General features: G+C 36.1%; 1 protein-coding gene across 1 annotated transcript in view; it reads right to left on the bottom strand.

Annotated features, from left to right (window-relative positions):
- Positions 1-252: 252 nt before the first annotated feature.
- Positions 253-17,430, bottom strand: part of LOC135076823 (angiotensin-converting enzyme-like) — a 223,073-nt gene continuing 205,895 nt past the window's right edge. The window contains exons 4-14 of the mRNA XM_063971290.1: positions 14,226-14,430; positions 12,004-12,168; positions 8,700-8,784; positions 7,901-8,035; positions 7,298-7,474; positions 4,345-4,442; positions 3,980-4,268; positions 2,566-2,722; positions 1,839-2,015; positions 1,637-1,750; positions 253-1,544 (exon numbers count right to left, since the gene is read on the bottom strand). Coding sequence (XP_063827360.1) covers positions 1,022-1,544; positions 1,637-1,750; positions 1,839-2,015; positions 2,566-2,722; positions 3,980-4,268; positions 4,345-4,442; positions 7,298-7,474; positions 7,901-8,035; positions 8,700-8,784; positions 12,004-12,168; positions 14,226-14,423 — 2,118 coding nt within the window. The 5' untranslated portion in view covers positions 14,424-14,430 and the 3' untranslated portion in view covers positions 253-1,021. The remainder of the gene's footprint in view (positions 1,545-1,636; positions 1,751-1,838; positions 2,016-2,565; positions 2,723-3,979; positions 4,269-4,344; positions 4,443-7,297; positions 7,475-7,900; positions 8,036-8,699; positions 8,785-12,003; positions 12,169-14,225; positions 14,431-17,430) is intronic.

Below are 17,430 nucleotides of genomic sequence, written 5' to 3'. Positions count from 1 at the left end.
CCGGCCAGTTGCAATAAACAAATGAAAATCACCAAACTTCATCCAAGTTTAGTAGACAACAGAGATTCGAGAACGACATTTTTACGAATGTTTCCTTTTATATTCCTCAGTGTATCGCCGAATCATCTTGGCTCTTCGCCAATAAAACTAATACTTACACCAGCCAGTTACTGCGTCAACTCGAAATTTCCTTGTCTTGTTTTTGCTACAAAAGTGACATCTCCGAGAGTTCAAGCAGGTAAAAAGACTGGATTGTTTAAAACATTTATTATCCCCGCTGTCGGTTCTGACACAATCATTGCTAATCCGCGCTTTACTAAAGGTAAAGCTCCGTTAAAATATAATGTAACAAATATCCATAAAATACAAACGACATTAATTAAAATACTCTAAACCTGATTACTGCGATATAGGTCTCAAAAAAGTTGTAAGAGGTATAAAACATGAAAGAAATTACAGACAATGTGATAACAAAAAATGTTATGGAATTTTTTTTACAGAATACAGCCGAGTAAATAGAGAATTTTATAAAATTACATAGTTTATCTTTTTACAAATTTTGTCTCTTAATGGATCTTATACTTTAGAAATTGAGACGCGTAAGGCACGGCGAAATTACATCTATCTATATTACATAATATTACAACTAATAGACACTCTTGGTAACAATCTTTTATAAACTATCTTGCAAATCGTGATATGTACAAAAATATTTATTCCATCTTTACTATCTAGCTCAGTAATAAATACAAACTTTGTACTCAAAAACGAACATACAAAAAATGAACACGCATAAAACTTTAAAAATGCTGTTCTGTGATGATATCGTATAGTTAAAATGCAGCATTTAACCTTAAAAATAAATAATAACATGCAAATTATTCATTATAACTAAGCAGAATACACGAAACATGTAAAAACGAACTAACAACACTGCAGAATGTATTTCACTTCACAGTATTGGCACCAGTTCACACAACTGTTTCTTTCATATCGGTTACTAGAACCGATACTCTTCAAATCAGGCACGCGAGTTCTCTCTTCTTTGCTTTTCCAGTTGTTTTCGGTGGTTATGTCTTTTCCTTGCGATTATTGCTATTAGTATCACGACAACAGCCAACGCGACTGCTATACCTATCCACCAATACATGTTGTAAGATTCAGTCAGGTTAGGTTTTGATTCTAACATTTTGACAGTCGTTGTCTCTACCCCGTCCTCATCCCCAGTATCGATGATATTGATTTTCGGCGATTCAGATAGATCTGTTATATGTTCATCGGATTCGACAGCGCTATTTTCGTCGAAATTTGCATCGAAATCGTACGTAAGGTCTTTTTCGTCTACGTTAAGTTCAGCAGGATCATAATAAGCGTCTATTGATTCGATATTGTTTAACACAGGATCGAATTGATCGTCTAAATATTCTTCTAACAATCGGTAGTAGTCAATTAGACCGGTGTATTCCAGACCGTTTTCTTTCTTGAATAGCAGATCACTGACGAGTTCAGGCCATTTAACACTGAAGCCTTGGAACATTACGTCACTGGAAAAAATAATTCAACCTTAGTGTCATGAATCACGCAAGGTAAACGAAACTGTAAATTGAATGCAGTAAGTAGTAAAATGTCTTCGTACCTCAATCGATTACTGTGTTCAGCTATATGTTTGATCAAATCAGAATCATCAGACTCGAGTTCTTCAGCGAATGAATGATATATCTGATATTTTAGGATGAGACCCATGAATTTCCTGAAAATGAAATATAATTTATCCTCAGTAAGTCAAAGTGTTCACATAAAATTTTAGACAAAAACAAGGTTTCTAGTAGCAGGCTTACCCAATAAAAGGTTTGTTGAATTGAACGTAGGGGTCACCTAACAAATCTATATCCGAGGTTTCAAGTTGGGAGAAATTTCTTCTAAATTCGCTCCAACTTGCAGCTGTCTTCGAAGAAGGCGTATTCCCCGTCAGTACTTTGAGTCTCCATTCATCAGCTGCCAGGTAGAAATTTAACCTGCAAGTTGAGCAAAAATTTAAAACCATATTCTTTCCACTTTATCAAAGGTTTTTGAATTGAAAGCACGTATTGAATTTCCTTCGAAAACACCAATTCATACGGCATACCATTGTATCGAAGCCCTTTGTTACTATTGCCTACCTACATAATTATTGGAATCATTATAATTGAATGCATGACTGCTTCTCTTCCTAATGATGTCGCACGCGTTCCAATAATGTGAGCGAAGTATTTTCAGAATCGAGTTTTAAATTAACGTGAATCTTGAGAGTACCTACATACAACTTATCTATCAATTTGATTTTACTTTGGACTAGGTATCGAATAGTTCACTTTTCATGAAAAATCCACTATTTTTATTCGTTGTTTCTAAATAAGAGATTGTCATGATCTCAAACCAAACAAGAAAAAAAAAGTTATTTCTTTAGAGACACTTGTAAATTTTTCAGAGATTTCTACTGGTGATTATAAACAGCTGTGGGAAAACGGTTTTCAAAATGACCCAGTGTGTGTAATGTTGATGCAATTTTCGTCACAAATTACTTACTTAGCTAAGTCCCTTAGGGCGAGTATTAGCTGCAATACCATGCGATGGTGGTTGATGTTCAGATTGAAGAGCTCGATGTTAAACAGGTCGTTCCTCGCCAAAGCGTGCGGGCTCAATGCCAGCAACGATAAGAACCCTGGGATGGCTTCGTATATTGCTGTAAAAAATATAAGAATTAGCACGAAACGATTGCATCAAGCTAAACATAGTGGCGACTTATCTCGTTGTAACAAAGGCTATTTTGCAACATAAATGTATAGTGTGATGTTACTATCGACTGACCACACAGAAGTATCTTCCAGGGATTTTAATAATTTTAGTATCTAGATTTTTACTTATTTTAGTCTGATGTGAACTTAGTGACCTTACAGAAGTATCTTCCAGGGATTTTAATAATTTTAGTAGGTATCTAGATTTTTATCAGATCAGAATATTTCAAACTGAAAATCGCACAATAGTAATTAAATAGAATAGAACAGAAATAATTAATTGACACAGAAAACATTAATAATAATTACGAGTTTAAAATTATTACCTACTTGGCAATCTAGTAGAGATATACATAGGTAACTACTACAAACAGTCCCCAAAATTAATTATAAAATGAAGCAGTTGAAAAAGTAATAATTTATTTTAACAAGAACCTTTACTAATCTTAAAGTTATTAAAGGGTTTGACCTTTAGAACGTCTTAGGTAAACTAAAATTTTAAGTAACTAATCCAGTAGGTACCTAAATAGAATCTGATTTCTAAGACTTCTAAGAATTGTTTGAAATTCCAAAGATGAATGCTACTTCATAAAGACGAGGGCTAAATTAGTCAATCCTCAACTTTAATTGAAAATCTGGGGATTATAACAACAGTATCAGTTACAGTCTCAAGTTACCTTCTCTTATCTTTTCCAAATTATGTATCTAAATACTTTATTTGAAAGCTTAAAGGTATATGTCGTACGTTTTAAAGACTCGGGTAGGTTTTTAGCCGGGTCGTTCTACGGTTTCGTGCAAATGTTACAAGTTTCATAGTATTTTTAAATACCTAAAATCGTTCTTAGATAAGTTATCTTACTTTAGATTGTAGGTATTCAATCCGGAATGTAAGTTTTGCTGAACCGGTATTGAAACGATACATTTAAATACCTACATATTTTACTAGAAATAAGAATAAATTTGTAATTATAAGCTTCAGTAGTTTAATCTTGAGGAAATTACTTAAAAGTATAATAAATTACCATAACTTCAAAATAGATTTTAAATTTTTCAAGTTAGCTGGAATTTAAGATAAATAAAGTTGTTTTACATAAATTTTACTTCCTATAACAATTTCCGAACCGAAATTTTTAAATTATCTGTCGAATTACGAATACGAATGCATGAGGAACCAAATTGTAAAGAGTAATTGTATTGACACTTACCCGAGTAACGCGGGGCTTCCCTCAGAATAAAAGTGTTGTTGCTGTACGAAGCAGTGATCTGCTTGAAAGCGATCTTCATGGCAGTCTCGTGCGCATCCAAATAATTTCCTATACTGACGTCTTTACACGTGACCACCTTCATTTTGTTGGGTTTGCAGTAGTCAACGAGGACGGGAGGGCAGGAACTGTTGAACACTGATATCTGCCATATCTCTGGCTTGATCTCACCAAGGTTCAGTTCTTTGATGAGGTTAGCTGCCGCTTTGAAAGCGTTTTCTCCGCCGAGATTCTGTTGAAAGAAAACAGTTAGGTATATGAAACATCTATTTTTACTGAGATTAAGAAGTAAATTGACTTTGGCATACCTTTATTTGAAGATTCGCGGTAACTTTCTGGTAAACTGCTGGGTGCTTGGGCAACAAACTGTCTATCACATTGGACCAGTCGTCACCATTTAGCGACCCTGTGAAAGAATTGACATTATTTTGACACGTATTTTGTTAGTCGACGTTGTATTTACTACCCTACGTGGCATGAGCTCTTTGTATGAAACACGGTCCAGGAATAACCGAGTCTTACCGCGGTTTCACGCCCCACGAAAGCCCCGTAATAGTGCGCGTATACCTTTAAACTTTAACAAAAACCAATTAATATTATGCATCGATTCATTTATTCACGCTCATGCTACCCGTTCTATAAAAGTTTAAGTATCCATTTAGTACCATTTATTCATTAGCGGCATCCTTATTTGCGTGCCAAAGGTTACCATTCTCTGGCACAAGAAAATTAGGGATAGTTTATTGTAGCTGAGGGAAGTTTGGCTACAATAAAACGGCGTAATATCCCTGGGGCGGGTTAGTGACGATATTTATGTTAATGCTTGACATGGAAAATCGTTACTGCTAGTTTCTTTGGTAACGGCCAAAATTTGCTGTGAAAAGCTTTAGTCTGATCTGATGATACTGTTTATGTAAGACGTGACGTAGGATTGATAGGTAGAAATATCTTATATTGTAATGACATGTCGAAAATGCAAGACCTCAGACACCCTAACAAATTTTTATTATAAAATAATTATGTAAATTATTAAAATTAATTTTCGCGGATTATTTACGAAGATATTCACTCTTTTTGTTTTCGCCCCGCGCAATTGTTATCTCTTTTTTACGCATTTCTGGAAACGTATTGACCTTTCACACGCTGATTGCAAGGCATGCACGCCTATGAGTAGTTTAGTAATTAACGTAGATAGTTCATTCACCTCTGTCTGATAAATAGAGTTAAGTAACGATTAAACACGGCCAGGCCTGGCTCACTCCGCGCGGTACATCCGATAATTACCTACAGCGAAGCGCCCCGCCGGCGGGTATTAGGTATATCAGTCGAGTGTCACGCGCGCGCCCGTCAGGACGCTGGCACAAAATATAACAGAAGGTAAACTCATGTATGTACCTCGCTTTGCATACCTCTCTCGCTCGCACGCTCGGCCGTCGCGCTAGGGTTGTCTTGTCATGTGTTGCGTTTATTTCGTTAAGATAGAAAAATGTTACTCTTAATACTATGCAAGAAAGACAATAACAGATATCCACGTATACTTATTTATATTAATACGTTATTATAGTAATAGTTTGCAAACAAATACACGAGAAGGAAGTAGTATTTAGTTGAGTGGTTGACACTATTATCCAACTAATATTATAAATGCGAAAGTTTGGATGTCTGGATGTTTGTTGCTCTTTCACGCAAACTGATCAACTTGATGTAACTTTACAGTATTATTGTTTACAACCCTGAATAACATATAGGCTATAATTTATGACGATCTGTGACAAACTAAATTTCACGCGGGTGAAGCCGCGGGCAAAAGCTAGTTATCCAATAATTCCTAAAACCTCTCTAAAACAATTCGATATTCCTAATAATTGAATTGGCTTTCAATTTCAATTGAAATTCAAATAAATAACTTACTTACCGACTTTTTCTATTCACTCATTTTCGTCAATTTCGCAAAACAAAATAATGTCACAGGCGGTTGACCGGCACATGACTTAAGCGAACCACAGCGAACGTGTGGCGAACGTCTGTCGCGCCACGTCGCGCTCGCATTCGTCCAAGACAGTCTTGCTAGAGCGGTGTCTATGTGTGCGTGGCTCGAGCGCGTTTAGTATGGAGTTTGTCTTCTGTTATATTTTGTGACGCTGGCGTGCGTTGTAGTACCTAATTCTATGATCGAAGTATTATTTAAAAATGGACATTAAGAGAAAGAAATATTGTGCGGCGTTCGGGTGTTTTTAAATTCGAAAAGAAATCTACCGGATTTTATTTATCTTTTTTTTCGCTTCCCCAAGATGCTGAAAAGTATGTTGGCCATGTAGGTAATCAATAATTCTTAGGATAGTATAGGAACCTAACCTACCATGACTACTGCTCAGAATGCGTTCGTTCGTTTCAGCCAAATGACGTCCACTGCTGGACAAAGGCCTCTCCCAAGGTTTTCCATAATGAATGCGTAGGTACTTACCTACATACGTACCTCATGACATATAAGTAGATTAATTATTTTTTCACTTGACAGCAACCCTAACAGCGTAAGAAGAGTTCAGAGGCACGCGATAGAAAGAGACAAAACTTGTAGGTGAATAAAATTGTAGGTACGTAGTGCTGTGCGAGCTGAATTCCACTGTATCGCGTCGCAGCAAGACTCGCATTTATTTAAATCGTCTTGCGGAGTAATCCTTCTGTACCTGTACTATTATTTATTCTGTGGTAATACTTAGTGACTAAATAATGCTTGGCACTCGCGTCCAGATATAACTGCGGTGTTGCCAGCGTAATCCATTCTAAGTGCATTAGCAAATAAGGCCGTGGTACGAGGATTTAGGTATGATTTAAAATATGCCTTTAAAAAATATTGAGAGCAATGTCACAGGTACAGTCAGCGTCAAATAGTTCTTCTTCTTTTATTAATAGCGATGAACTTTATTTTTCCCGCCACAGGGCACACTGTTCCGCCAGTATCGCATTTATTTAAATCGTCTTGCGGAGTAATCCTTCTGTACCTGTACTATTACTTATTCTGTGACACGGCGTAATTAAAATATTTTTTTTGAGTAAAATTTGACCCTATTTTTTTATTAGTGGTGGTATCGATCATTCTACTCTCGTTTCCGAACAAACCAATTTCAGGTTTTGCGCTTTGTATACTTATCGTTTCCACCCTGTATTTATCACACGACACGTCATTTCGATGACATTGCTAGAATTTAGGTTTAGCAGCTACGGTAATAAACCTTGAAGGAAAGTCTTTTATATACTCACTTAACAAATGAACCGGTAAGTTGCCCCCAACCTCCTTGTCGCCCAATAACCTCAAGGCCACGTACTTATGTAGCTTTACGTACAAAGGCTTCACCCCTTCCCAAAGCTCGCGGGCTTTCAATATGGCACCCTCGTATTCTACTAAGGAATCCCAGTATTCTTCCACAGTCTTGTAATCTGGAAAATAATGACTTGGTTAATAAATAATGTCTGTGTCTTACTATGTTGGTTTATTAAGAAAACAACGGAATGTAACGACATTATGGTAAAACTGAAAAAACTTATGACAAAATGTGGTATAGCGAAATAAAAGCTTCTAGCTTTACATAAAAATCAACAGTAGGTACGTATTTTTAACCGACTTCTTAGATTACATAGAAGTTAAATAAAGGGTGTTAAAAGAGCATGATTTCAAGCAAGAAATTCAAGATCAATTATATCCTCGAATATAAGAAAAATTTAAGTGTCATGAACAGTGAAAACAACCTTAGCTTCTAAATTGGTAATCATTGGAAATGTTTCCCAAAATATATGTGATTTGTAGGAGTTACAAAATTGCTGTAATTTTAACTACAAGTTGTAAAAGTTATTGTTTTTCTGTACCTTTCGATGCATTTCCTAGAAGAGGCAGGATTTGTTCTACATATTCGTTGATGTCTGGCAGGTTACTCTCCCATGATTGTTTCATTTTCTTCAACACTGCTTCATCTTGTTCCTTCGCCAAACTATTGTGGAACTCTGTCAAAGATAGAATTTATATCATAAAATATATCAGACATTAAAAAACAAAGAGATTGAAGAAGCAGCTTCAAAAGAGGCCTGTTTGTTTTTATTGAAACGTGTCTGTAGATTTTATTTTATGAATTTCTGGAATAAACTGCAACAGAGTCTAATCAAAGTGCTTTCTTTTGGAATCCGTGGGTGTTTTAGTGAAGGAAAACCGAATATCAAAAAAATATTAGTATTACTGATCAACGTGATTAATTATTGATACTATGAAGTGAAATAGCGCGCGTTTTGAAAACAAGATCTAAAGTGTTTTATAAACATGCGTGTATATCCATATTACATGCTCAGTTTGCTCATAGATTGAGGCTCCAGATTATTATTTTATTTCAGTCAAATGACGTCCACTGCTGGACAAAGGCCTCCCACAAGGATTTTTACAACGACCGGTCCTACGCTGCCCGCATCCAGGCATTTCCGGAGACCTTCACCAGATCGTCAGTCCACCTGAAAGGGGGCCTGCCCACACTACGTATTCCGGCCAGTAGTCGTCACTCACACACAGAACTTTTCTGCCCCAGCGGCCATCAGCACTGCGAGCTATGTGCTTCTTTTGTAGATGATTGCTCGAATGTGAACTCTAAAAGCTCATATTAAAGGTTACTTTTAAACTTACCTCGCAACGCGCAAGTTCTCGACCCGCAGTCGTAGTTGGTCGCAAACCTTATTTTATTCTGCGCCTTATCCGCAAACGTCACCAGCTGTAACCAACATTTTCTATTAATAAATTATTGATTTCAGCACTCACATCTAAGATTTACTAGATTTCCTCTTCTAAGTTGGCCCGTCTACGTAGGCATATAATATTTACGACCGCTTCCTCTCAAGGGGTCTAGCCTAATATTAGAATTAACATTAATAATTTATGTATGAACCTTAAGTTTCTTAGACAAATGAAAAATATTTCCCTCTGGACACGTGGTCCGACTGCTTTGTCCGATTAATCGGACCACGTGAACTTTTTTTTCCTGTTGGTTCGATTAATCGGACTACAAGGAATCGCAATTCCACTTCGTCCGACTAATCGGAATTGAAATAAATTGAGGGTGGTATGCAACAAAATCGATCCATGGAAACTTTTTCTCGTGACAATTTCATATTAACTACCAATGCGATGCTCTTTGGTCATAATAATAACAAGAGCTTCCTCGTGAACGGCTTGGCATGGACCTTTCCATGCCAAGCCGTTCACGAATAAATAATACAAATATGTAAAGGTATAAATATTTTTAATTAAATATTGTTTCATTCAATGTAAAACGACCTCCTTTTAGTTCAATTCAAAGTTCAACTGAATTGAACTTTCAGGAAAAAAAACCGTAAAGTCAACTTTCTTAAGTAATCTTTCGAGGAAGTTGAAATACACGGATTTTTTTTTATAAACATTTCCGAAATGTTTATATATTATTATAGATAAGTAGGTACCAATGACACATTTTGTAAACATTATGGAAGCAATAAACTATTGAGTATTGAGTATGTAGGTAGGTTAGGTTAGGTTAGGTATTCATTTGTTTTCCAAATTTTCAATAGGGATGTTTCCTGGGTAAAAAGCAAGAGTTTTAATTAGTCCGTCAGTTAGCTTATCAAAAAATACTCGACACCTATTTTTCACTTTTTAAAACTAATGAAAATGTAAAGAGATAAAGCGTGCCAAAGTTCTAAAAAAAAGGCCCGTGACGTCAGTGAGTGCGTAAAAGTGCTGCACTTTGTGACGTCACGCGGAACTTCAACGCACTATAACTTTGTAATTATTTGTTTGATTGGCAATTAAATAATTCAAGTCCAATATTTTTTTATATTAAAATTGACGGACGAAAAAAATTTTTTTAGGAAACTAGCCTAAAAATCTATCAAAAATATTCAATAGATTTATTATAGTTGAATTTTTAAGAAAATATATTCCGTTTATTTCAAATTTCTAGAAAAAATATTGAAGCTATGGATTTTTTTTCCTGAAAGTTCAACTCAGTTAAACTTTGATTTGAACTAAAAGGAATAGGTCTGTTATAGTTTTTCAATCAAGAAAATGCAATTAAATAGTGTTGAGTTAATGAAATAATAAATGTATCTTTCTTTCTTTCTTTCAAATAGGTTGGGCGGTTAAATGTCGGACCATGTAACCTTAAGAACAGAAAGTCTTGATAGTCCGACTCCTTAATCGAACCAACAGGAAAAAAAAGTTCACGTGGTCCGATTAGTCGGACAAAGCAGTCGGACCACGTGTCCAGAGGGAAATATTTGGTATAGAAACTTCATGATTTAGGACGCAGAAAGCGTCATAATAATTTTGTGGCTACGAGTCATGGGAGTGCCTAGTATTTATATTAATAAGTACTTGTAAATAAATATACTTTGAAGGTCTAACGCTTGACTCAGTCAGTGGCTGAGGTATAGGAGCGGCATTGGACGGCGTTTTTGAGACGTCAAACGTCAGCGAGACTTCAGATATGCTTCAGATTTATATTATGAATTCTCTGTCACATCATTGGCTATTTTTTAACCCCCCCACCCCCTTGGTGAGATTTCATGAGATTTTGCCAGACCCCCTCCCCCACCCCCTAATCTCACGTGAGATTTTCCAAAATGCCTATTTGCAATGTAAATGAGATAATCCATGCTTCGAAAATATTAGATTTTATAAAAAAACCCGACCTGCGTAATATAATAACTTTTAGTAGAATTTTTAACTGTTAGTTTACATTTTGTTAGTATTTAAGCATTGGTAGCAAACTGCGGATCTAAAAACTGGGCTTGTGTTCACAAATGCAGACTGAGGATTTACTCTGTCCGTTGTGGAAAAAAATTACGTGATCTTTTTCGACACCCCCCCTCTCCCCCACATGAGATTAAGTGAGGTTTTTCTGAACCCTGTAATTTGTATCAGTAAATTAATTCACAAAATATTTTTTTTTAAATAATAAACATTCACTACTTTTAATAACTTTTAAGCCTATACCTTTAAAAGCAATTACCAACCGATAGTACGTGTAAAGGTAACGGGAAAGCAATATATCCCCCGGGACGCGCCCGTGCTGCCATCTCATAAATAAAACGCAGGATTTATGTGGAATTACGTTATCCTATCTATAGCAATAAAAATAACCAAATCATTTTATTACAGGATCATAATGAAATTGTAACCAGTAGATTTGGATTTGGATTTGTTGAACGGCATGGTGTAAATTGAAGTAGCAGTCAGTAGAAGTCTGATTTAAGGTCAATGAAATTTATGAAAGTCGCATTAGTTAGACAAATACTAGACTTTTATAATATGTGTGGACAACTTTAATTTTAATCGTTACAGAAATAAAAAGGTAAATCTATCAAAGCTAAAAATACATGAAACCTGAATCTTTTAATCCTTCACAAGTAAGACTACTGAACCCATCTTAATTGTAAGACCGTGTACTCGTAATATTTATCACAGGTAAATGAAACGGTTTCAGAATTTTGAAATGCTGATCTGAATTTTAGATGAAAATACATGCGAATGGCAGAAAATGAACAGCTCTTGTAGCTTTGATGTTTAACTGCAAATTGCTCTTTTAGTAAAATAAATTCAAATTCCAATTTATAAAATTTCTGCATGTGAAATGTAGATGCGTTAATGTACGTATAGGTACTATCTAGAATAAATAGTTTTAAAAAGCAACTGTTACTGACTGTCTGATCTATCGACATACATTTAATTGATAGAAGTCCCTGCCGGTGAAGCCGTGCTGGTATCATTTACTTCATCATCATCATCATTTCAACTATAGGATATCCACTGCTGAACATAGGCCTCCCCCAATGATTTCCACAATGGGCGATTGGTGGCGGCCTGCATCCAGCGCCTTTCTGCTACCTTTATGAGGTCAGGTATCATTACTTATAGGACGGAAAATAAGTATTAGCGTACGAAAAATAATACTCACTCTTATCCATTGGTCAGTGTCCAACAAAACATCACCAGGCTGCAGTAGAAGGTGCACTTTACGCTTCATCAAATCATCAGTCTGTGTCAGCGAGTGCTTCGTGATAGTCTTGAGTTCTTCAAGGTTCTTCTTTACGAAGATCTTGTATTCTTTGTCCCGCTCCAACTGCGAAAAATAGATATCTATAAATCGTACAGTTTAGCCCATAGGGTTAAGTAACTAAGGTATAAAAATAGCTGAGGATTTTGGTCGTATTTCATAAGTATTTTTTTCAGTAATTACCTAGTACATTTACCTGAATTTGTTGAAAGCAAAACTGGACGTTATCAGAATCGTTATTTAGATTGTTATTGATAAAATTAAATCACATTTCTATCGATTCCAGGAAAAAAACAAATGACATTCGAATTCGACAGTGATTTAAATCTGTATAACTTTTTGCTGACTTATCCCTCCAATTTTGTATTCTAAAATTCATTAACGAGGCCTCAAATTACTAACCCGTATAATTTGAACCTCGGGGAAACGACCGCGATCATCTTCAAAACAAAACTCTAACCCCTGGGTGTTGGTAAACATCTTCTTTGTTGTTTACCGAGAGTCACTTGTTTTCGTGCCCTTGATATTTTTATAGTAAGGTCGGCTTTTTACGGAGCACGTTAGGTGTAATAGAAACTCATGTAGAGTTCAAGGTTGTATCCGGGACAAATATCAAGATAGTAGATACATACATAGGCATCACATATTGGGTGTCTTATACTTACAACATAAAGGGTGCGGTAGATCTTTTATTTTATTTTGTCCATTTCCCTTTTTTGGCCTACATCTTCGTATTATATTCGATTAATGCCAACTGTTTTATGTTTTTAGCACCCTTTAGGGTGAAGCTAAGCATTATTATTATTGATTATATATGAGGTTATTATTCTAAAACTGTTCCCCATACAGCCTCCCTAATATGAAAATATTACAGGCACTGCTTACTTTATTATGGTCACGTCCATGCTTGAGGCAAGACATTTTTACTTATCTCCCGCCACTCTCCCCTTGGGGTTGTGATAGTGTTGTAAAAGACTTGAGATCTTTAGTCTTATATTCGAGACTCGAGTCATTTTGCATATGCCTCGCGAGTCCTTTGAATCCGAGTTCAGTTCTGTGATGTCATTTGATTTCAGCTAAGGACTCAGAAGACGAAGATTCGTCAAATTTTGAAAATACACCACTCGAGTTCTCGTAGTTATGATTAAGGCCCGATTCGACCAAACTTTTATCCGAAAATAACTCTTGGTAAGTATAACTGGCACATTGACAGTTTCAGTATGGGAAATATGTCAAAACTGACGACTCTTGTTTGGTCGAAACCACCCTAAGTCCCATTAGTATAAAGGCGTGTATATTGTGAATACTGCGAAGCTGCTCTCGAGTTTATTTGTTTGAGCAGTAAGTCGAGAGTTTAATGTTCAAACTGGCAATGTTTTCGGGATTCAAGTCTCAAGTCTTAAGCCTTCAAGTACCAGCGAATCGGGACACAATAGAAAACTATTGTTGGCGAGGTTTCATGCGACCACTTAGGGTTCCACGAGTTAAGACTCAAGTCTTAAAGACTTCAGGGCTCAAGTCTTTGTAGGTCAGCCTCGTAATGTCGATACCTTTACAACACTAGGCTGCGAGGGAGTGAAATGCGATCCTAAAATGCTCAGTTCGTTTGCCACGCGTTAATGATAGTGAAACATAAACGTTGCTATTAAACGAAATTCGCAGAAGTTGTTAAATGGTTTCGTATCCGTGATGTTTCAATGCGTAATATTATCATGCCAATATTATTTGATAGCGTATTCACGCGTAATATTCATATTAGGTTTTGTTTCAGTTTAATTTATATTGCGATTCCATATGAATTAACAATTATTTAATACATTTTAACAGTAACACTTTAAGAGCTGTTGTCAAAGTGCCACTCTCTAGACTTCGTATAGCAAAAAGAAATTATCTTTCACTTTTTGTCAGATAAGTTGATTTAAAAACTTAGTTTAACATTAGATTTGAACTATGCTATAGTAAGTAGTTCCTACGTAACGTAATACAGTTTTAATAAATTAATATTTTTTCTTAACTTTTTTTTTAGGTTAAGCATCAGCAATGTACTTCGTTTATTTTGTTAGTCACGTGAACTTGAACATTTATGAATGGCATAGTATTCAAAGAAAAAGTTTGTCACTAACCTTAGTTTGCAAGCCCTTAGGGCTGCCAATGAGCGCGTCCCACGTTGCCGACGCCCTGTCGGCACAGTTGTCGGTGTAGTCGAACTCGACTAAATCGATTGCAGAGGTCAACAGCTCGCTGTCGTTGCCGTTCGACAACGTCGCAGAAAGGAGCAGCACGAAGAAGTGGAAGAAGCGAAGTGAGATTGTCAGCCTCATTTTTGATCTGCGGACAACAAAAAAGAAGTTAAAATTTTTGATGATTTATATTGTGAATCATCATAAAAAAGTAGTTTCTCGGGAAGTAGGTAGATGTTAAAAACGCAGGTTCTATTATAACATTAATCTTGTCACAGCTTCGAGACTAACGCCCGTATTCTCAAACTCGCTTAAGGGAAGCAGAAAATCGAACGCACAGCGTTGAATAGAGCTCTGTGATTGGTTCGTGTGTCACCCTGTGCGTCCACGCGAACTGTGAATCGAGACGATGGATTGATAACTTTACTCCTTTAGGAAAAAACTACGAGATGGATTTCGAAACTTAGTATCACTAATTTACATTTAACGAAACCCACGCGAACCAAGATGCGAGCAGAGACCTATTCCATTATAAATCACTTCTCTCTAGAAATTCAGCTGTAATAACGTAATATTTTCGTAACTGTCGGAAAGCTTTATGTTTTAGCCATCAAAAGCCTTCGAGCATTCAGGATGAAATGTTGTGAGCCTGGTTTAAGGCGTTATTCTGATTTAACTATCCTTTTACTTCATTTGAGTTTTTGTGGGTATCAATTATGTCGGCGTAGAGACTTCAAAAGGTCGGATTAATGATCAAAACGGCATAAAAACGGGCACTAGGGTTGCCCTGTGTAATTATTCATCTTTTTATAACACTACAACTTTTTTTCAGCCAAACTGATTAGCTTGATTTAACATAATTTAGATTTAATATTTTTTGAATATAATTTAATTTTGAAAGATTAAATGGTATACAAAACAAAACATGCTTACGAGAATAATGCTGATATAAATATTTCACACTTTCTTGAATTTAATTATGCTTGTATTACTCTCCAGTGACCAGAAACTAGGACATTAGATCCAGTTTTTAACAAAATCTTAAGGAAGAAAGTTTTCTAGAAAAAAGTTTTTTTTACAAAAAAGCGTGGAACTATTACAGGAAGTCGCCAACCCTGACTGTAGCGGCGCCCATTCAGTCTCTGAAAGGGTCACAGTGATGAAAAGAAAATTAAAGTCCAAGCATTCATAAACGATTGTTGCTTCCAACTCTCAGACGCCTTTGACTCGAGATATTAAAACTACATCAAGTGAGAAAAGCGGGGGATTTTTTTTATGTAAATTTTACAATCAGGCGGGAAACGCAAAGGGCTTTGAGCGGGGCATAAATATTTAAAGAAGCGATTGTCGGTAATTTTTAAACCTTTGCGGGTGCTTTTTTTAGAAATACACAATGATATTTAAAAAAAACGACGGGGTGTTATTATAATTACGATTGTGTTGCAAGAAAATATACTATAAGTGCCTGCAAACACAGTTTACAATTATGAAAAAAAAAACGGCTTCGACATCTTACCAGAGTGATGACGTGGCAAAAGATTTGGTTGCACCATTTTACTCTAACTTTCAAAAGTCTGTCTAACTCCATACAAAAAGCACCGGTTATAGCGACGTTTATAATAAGATGGTGCAACTCAGCATAACACTTTGTAGGTTAACAAACTTGAATAATATTCATATTAATTCATTCATATATTGTAGTCGTCGCTTTTTAGTACCAATTCAAAAAGATAAATCTATCCGGGTCTACGGGGGTTTAGTTTTAAGCTTTATTAGAATTTATAATAATCTTCTATAATATAAAAATGAATAACTCAACACGCCTGGACTAATTTTACCAATTCTTTTTTTTAATGTTCGATGAAGTCCATAGATGGTTTTTACGGCGACAAAATTTCGAATAATTTCCGGGAAAACCCTAAAAACAGCCCTTTTTTTACGCGGGTGAAGCCGCGGGCGGAAAGCTAGTAATGATATAATTCTATATCATTGCATAATTCACAAACCACACGAAGCTTTTCATTCACGTGTATTTGCCGTAAGCTGTTAGGGTCTCTCAGGATCTTCATCAAGCGATTGTCAGTCCAATCCGGTCCGGACCCGTTCCGGATCGACTTCGATTTATATGCGATTGTCTTCAAGGATGTCTGACCAGGTGATGCAGTTGGTATTGACAGTCAATTAAATGAAGTCCACTAGGGATGCGTGTAGATCAATATCGAGGATTTGGTTTTACATAATCAACCGACAAGCAAAATACGCATACCTATTATCAGTCATACGTTTCATAATTTGTTTTGTAAACAAACGAAATGAAGGGAAATCTTTTTAAAAGCGGTTGAAACCTAAGTAGGTACCTATTTTTCACTCTCTAACAAAGATCAACTAACTCAAGGGTCCGTCAAAAGATTAGGCAACACTGCCAAATCCAAAAGTAAGCCCGTATATAATTGGTAATACTTCGAAGAACGGGATGAATAGACTAGACTGCTAAAATTAGTTGCGGTCAAAAACTTGTACCGAACACGTTTGAATAAAATCGGAATAACTACTTTTCACTCTCTCGAAGATCAACTCAAGAGTCCGTCAAAAAGGTTGGGCAACTCTGCTTAATCCAAAAGTAAGCCCGTATTTAGTTACGCCAGCCCATTCCCTCCCCAATCACGTATCATCTTCAATTACTTTCCTGGTTCCTGAAGGATTCGCCCGAGTAGCCCCGGAAAGGGTGAAACAAACCGAAAACATTTAGTTAGCGAGTTTCAAGTTTTCGTTACAGTGGTAGAACTGCACAATCAAAACTTTTGGCTTCGGTTTACCTTTGTAACTGGTTAGAGTAAGTAAAGGTATTAGTTATTTTTACATACATACTTTTTTAAACAAGACATTTTGAGCCGGACGTTAATCGTTCGTTTGCAGGATACGGAAAATGTTATGACAACTGCGTTGGAATAAAAAATTTCAATTACCTACAGGTGTACGGTTTTGTAAAAGTTGCAAAAGCACGACAGACGTTCTGAAGAACTCTGAGACTTGTTAATAAATTAAAGCACAAAATAAGATCCCAACTCAAGAATGATTCAAGCCCTAAGACCAAACACATTTCTTATTTGAGTGTCATTTTTAATACTGCTCTGAGGAACAAGAATTT

Source organism: Ostrinia nubilalis, chromosome 12, assembly GCF_963855985.1.
Source record: "Ostrinia nubilalis chromosome 12, ilOstNubi1.1, whole genome shotgun sequence".
NCBI lineage: Eukaryota > Metazoa > Arthropoda > Insecta > Lepidoptera > Crambidae > Ostrinia > Ostrinia nubilalis.
This window is presented reverse-complemented; position numbering and strand designations above follow the sequence as displayed.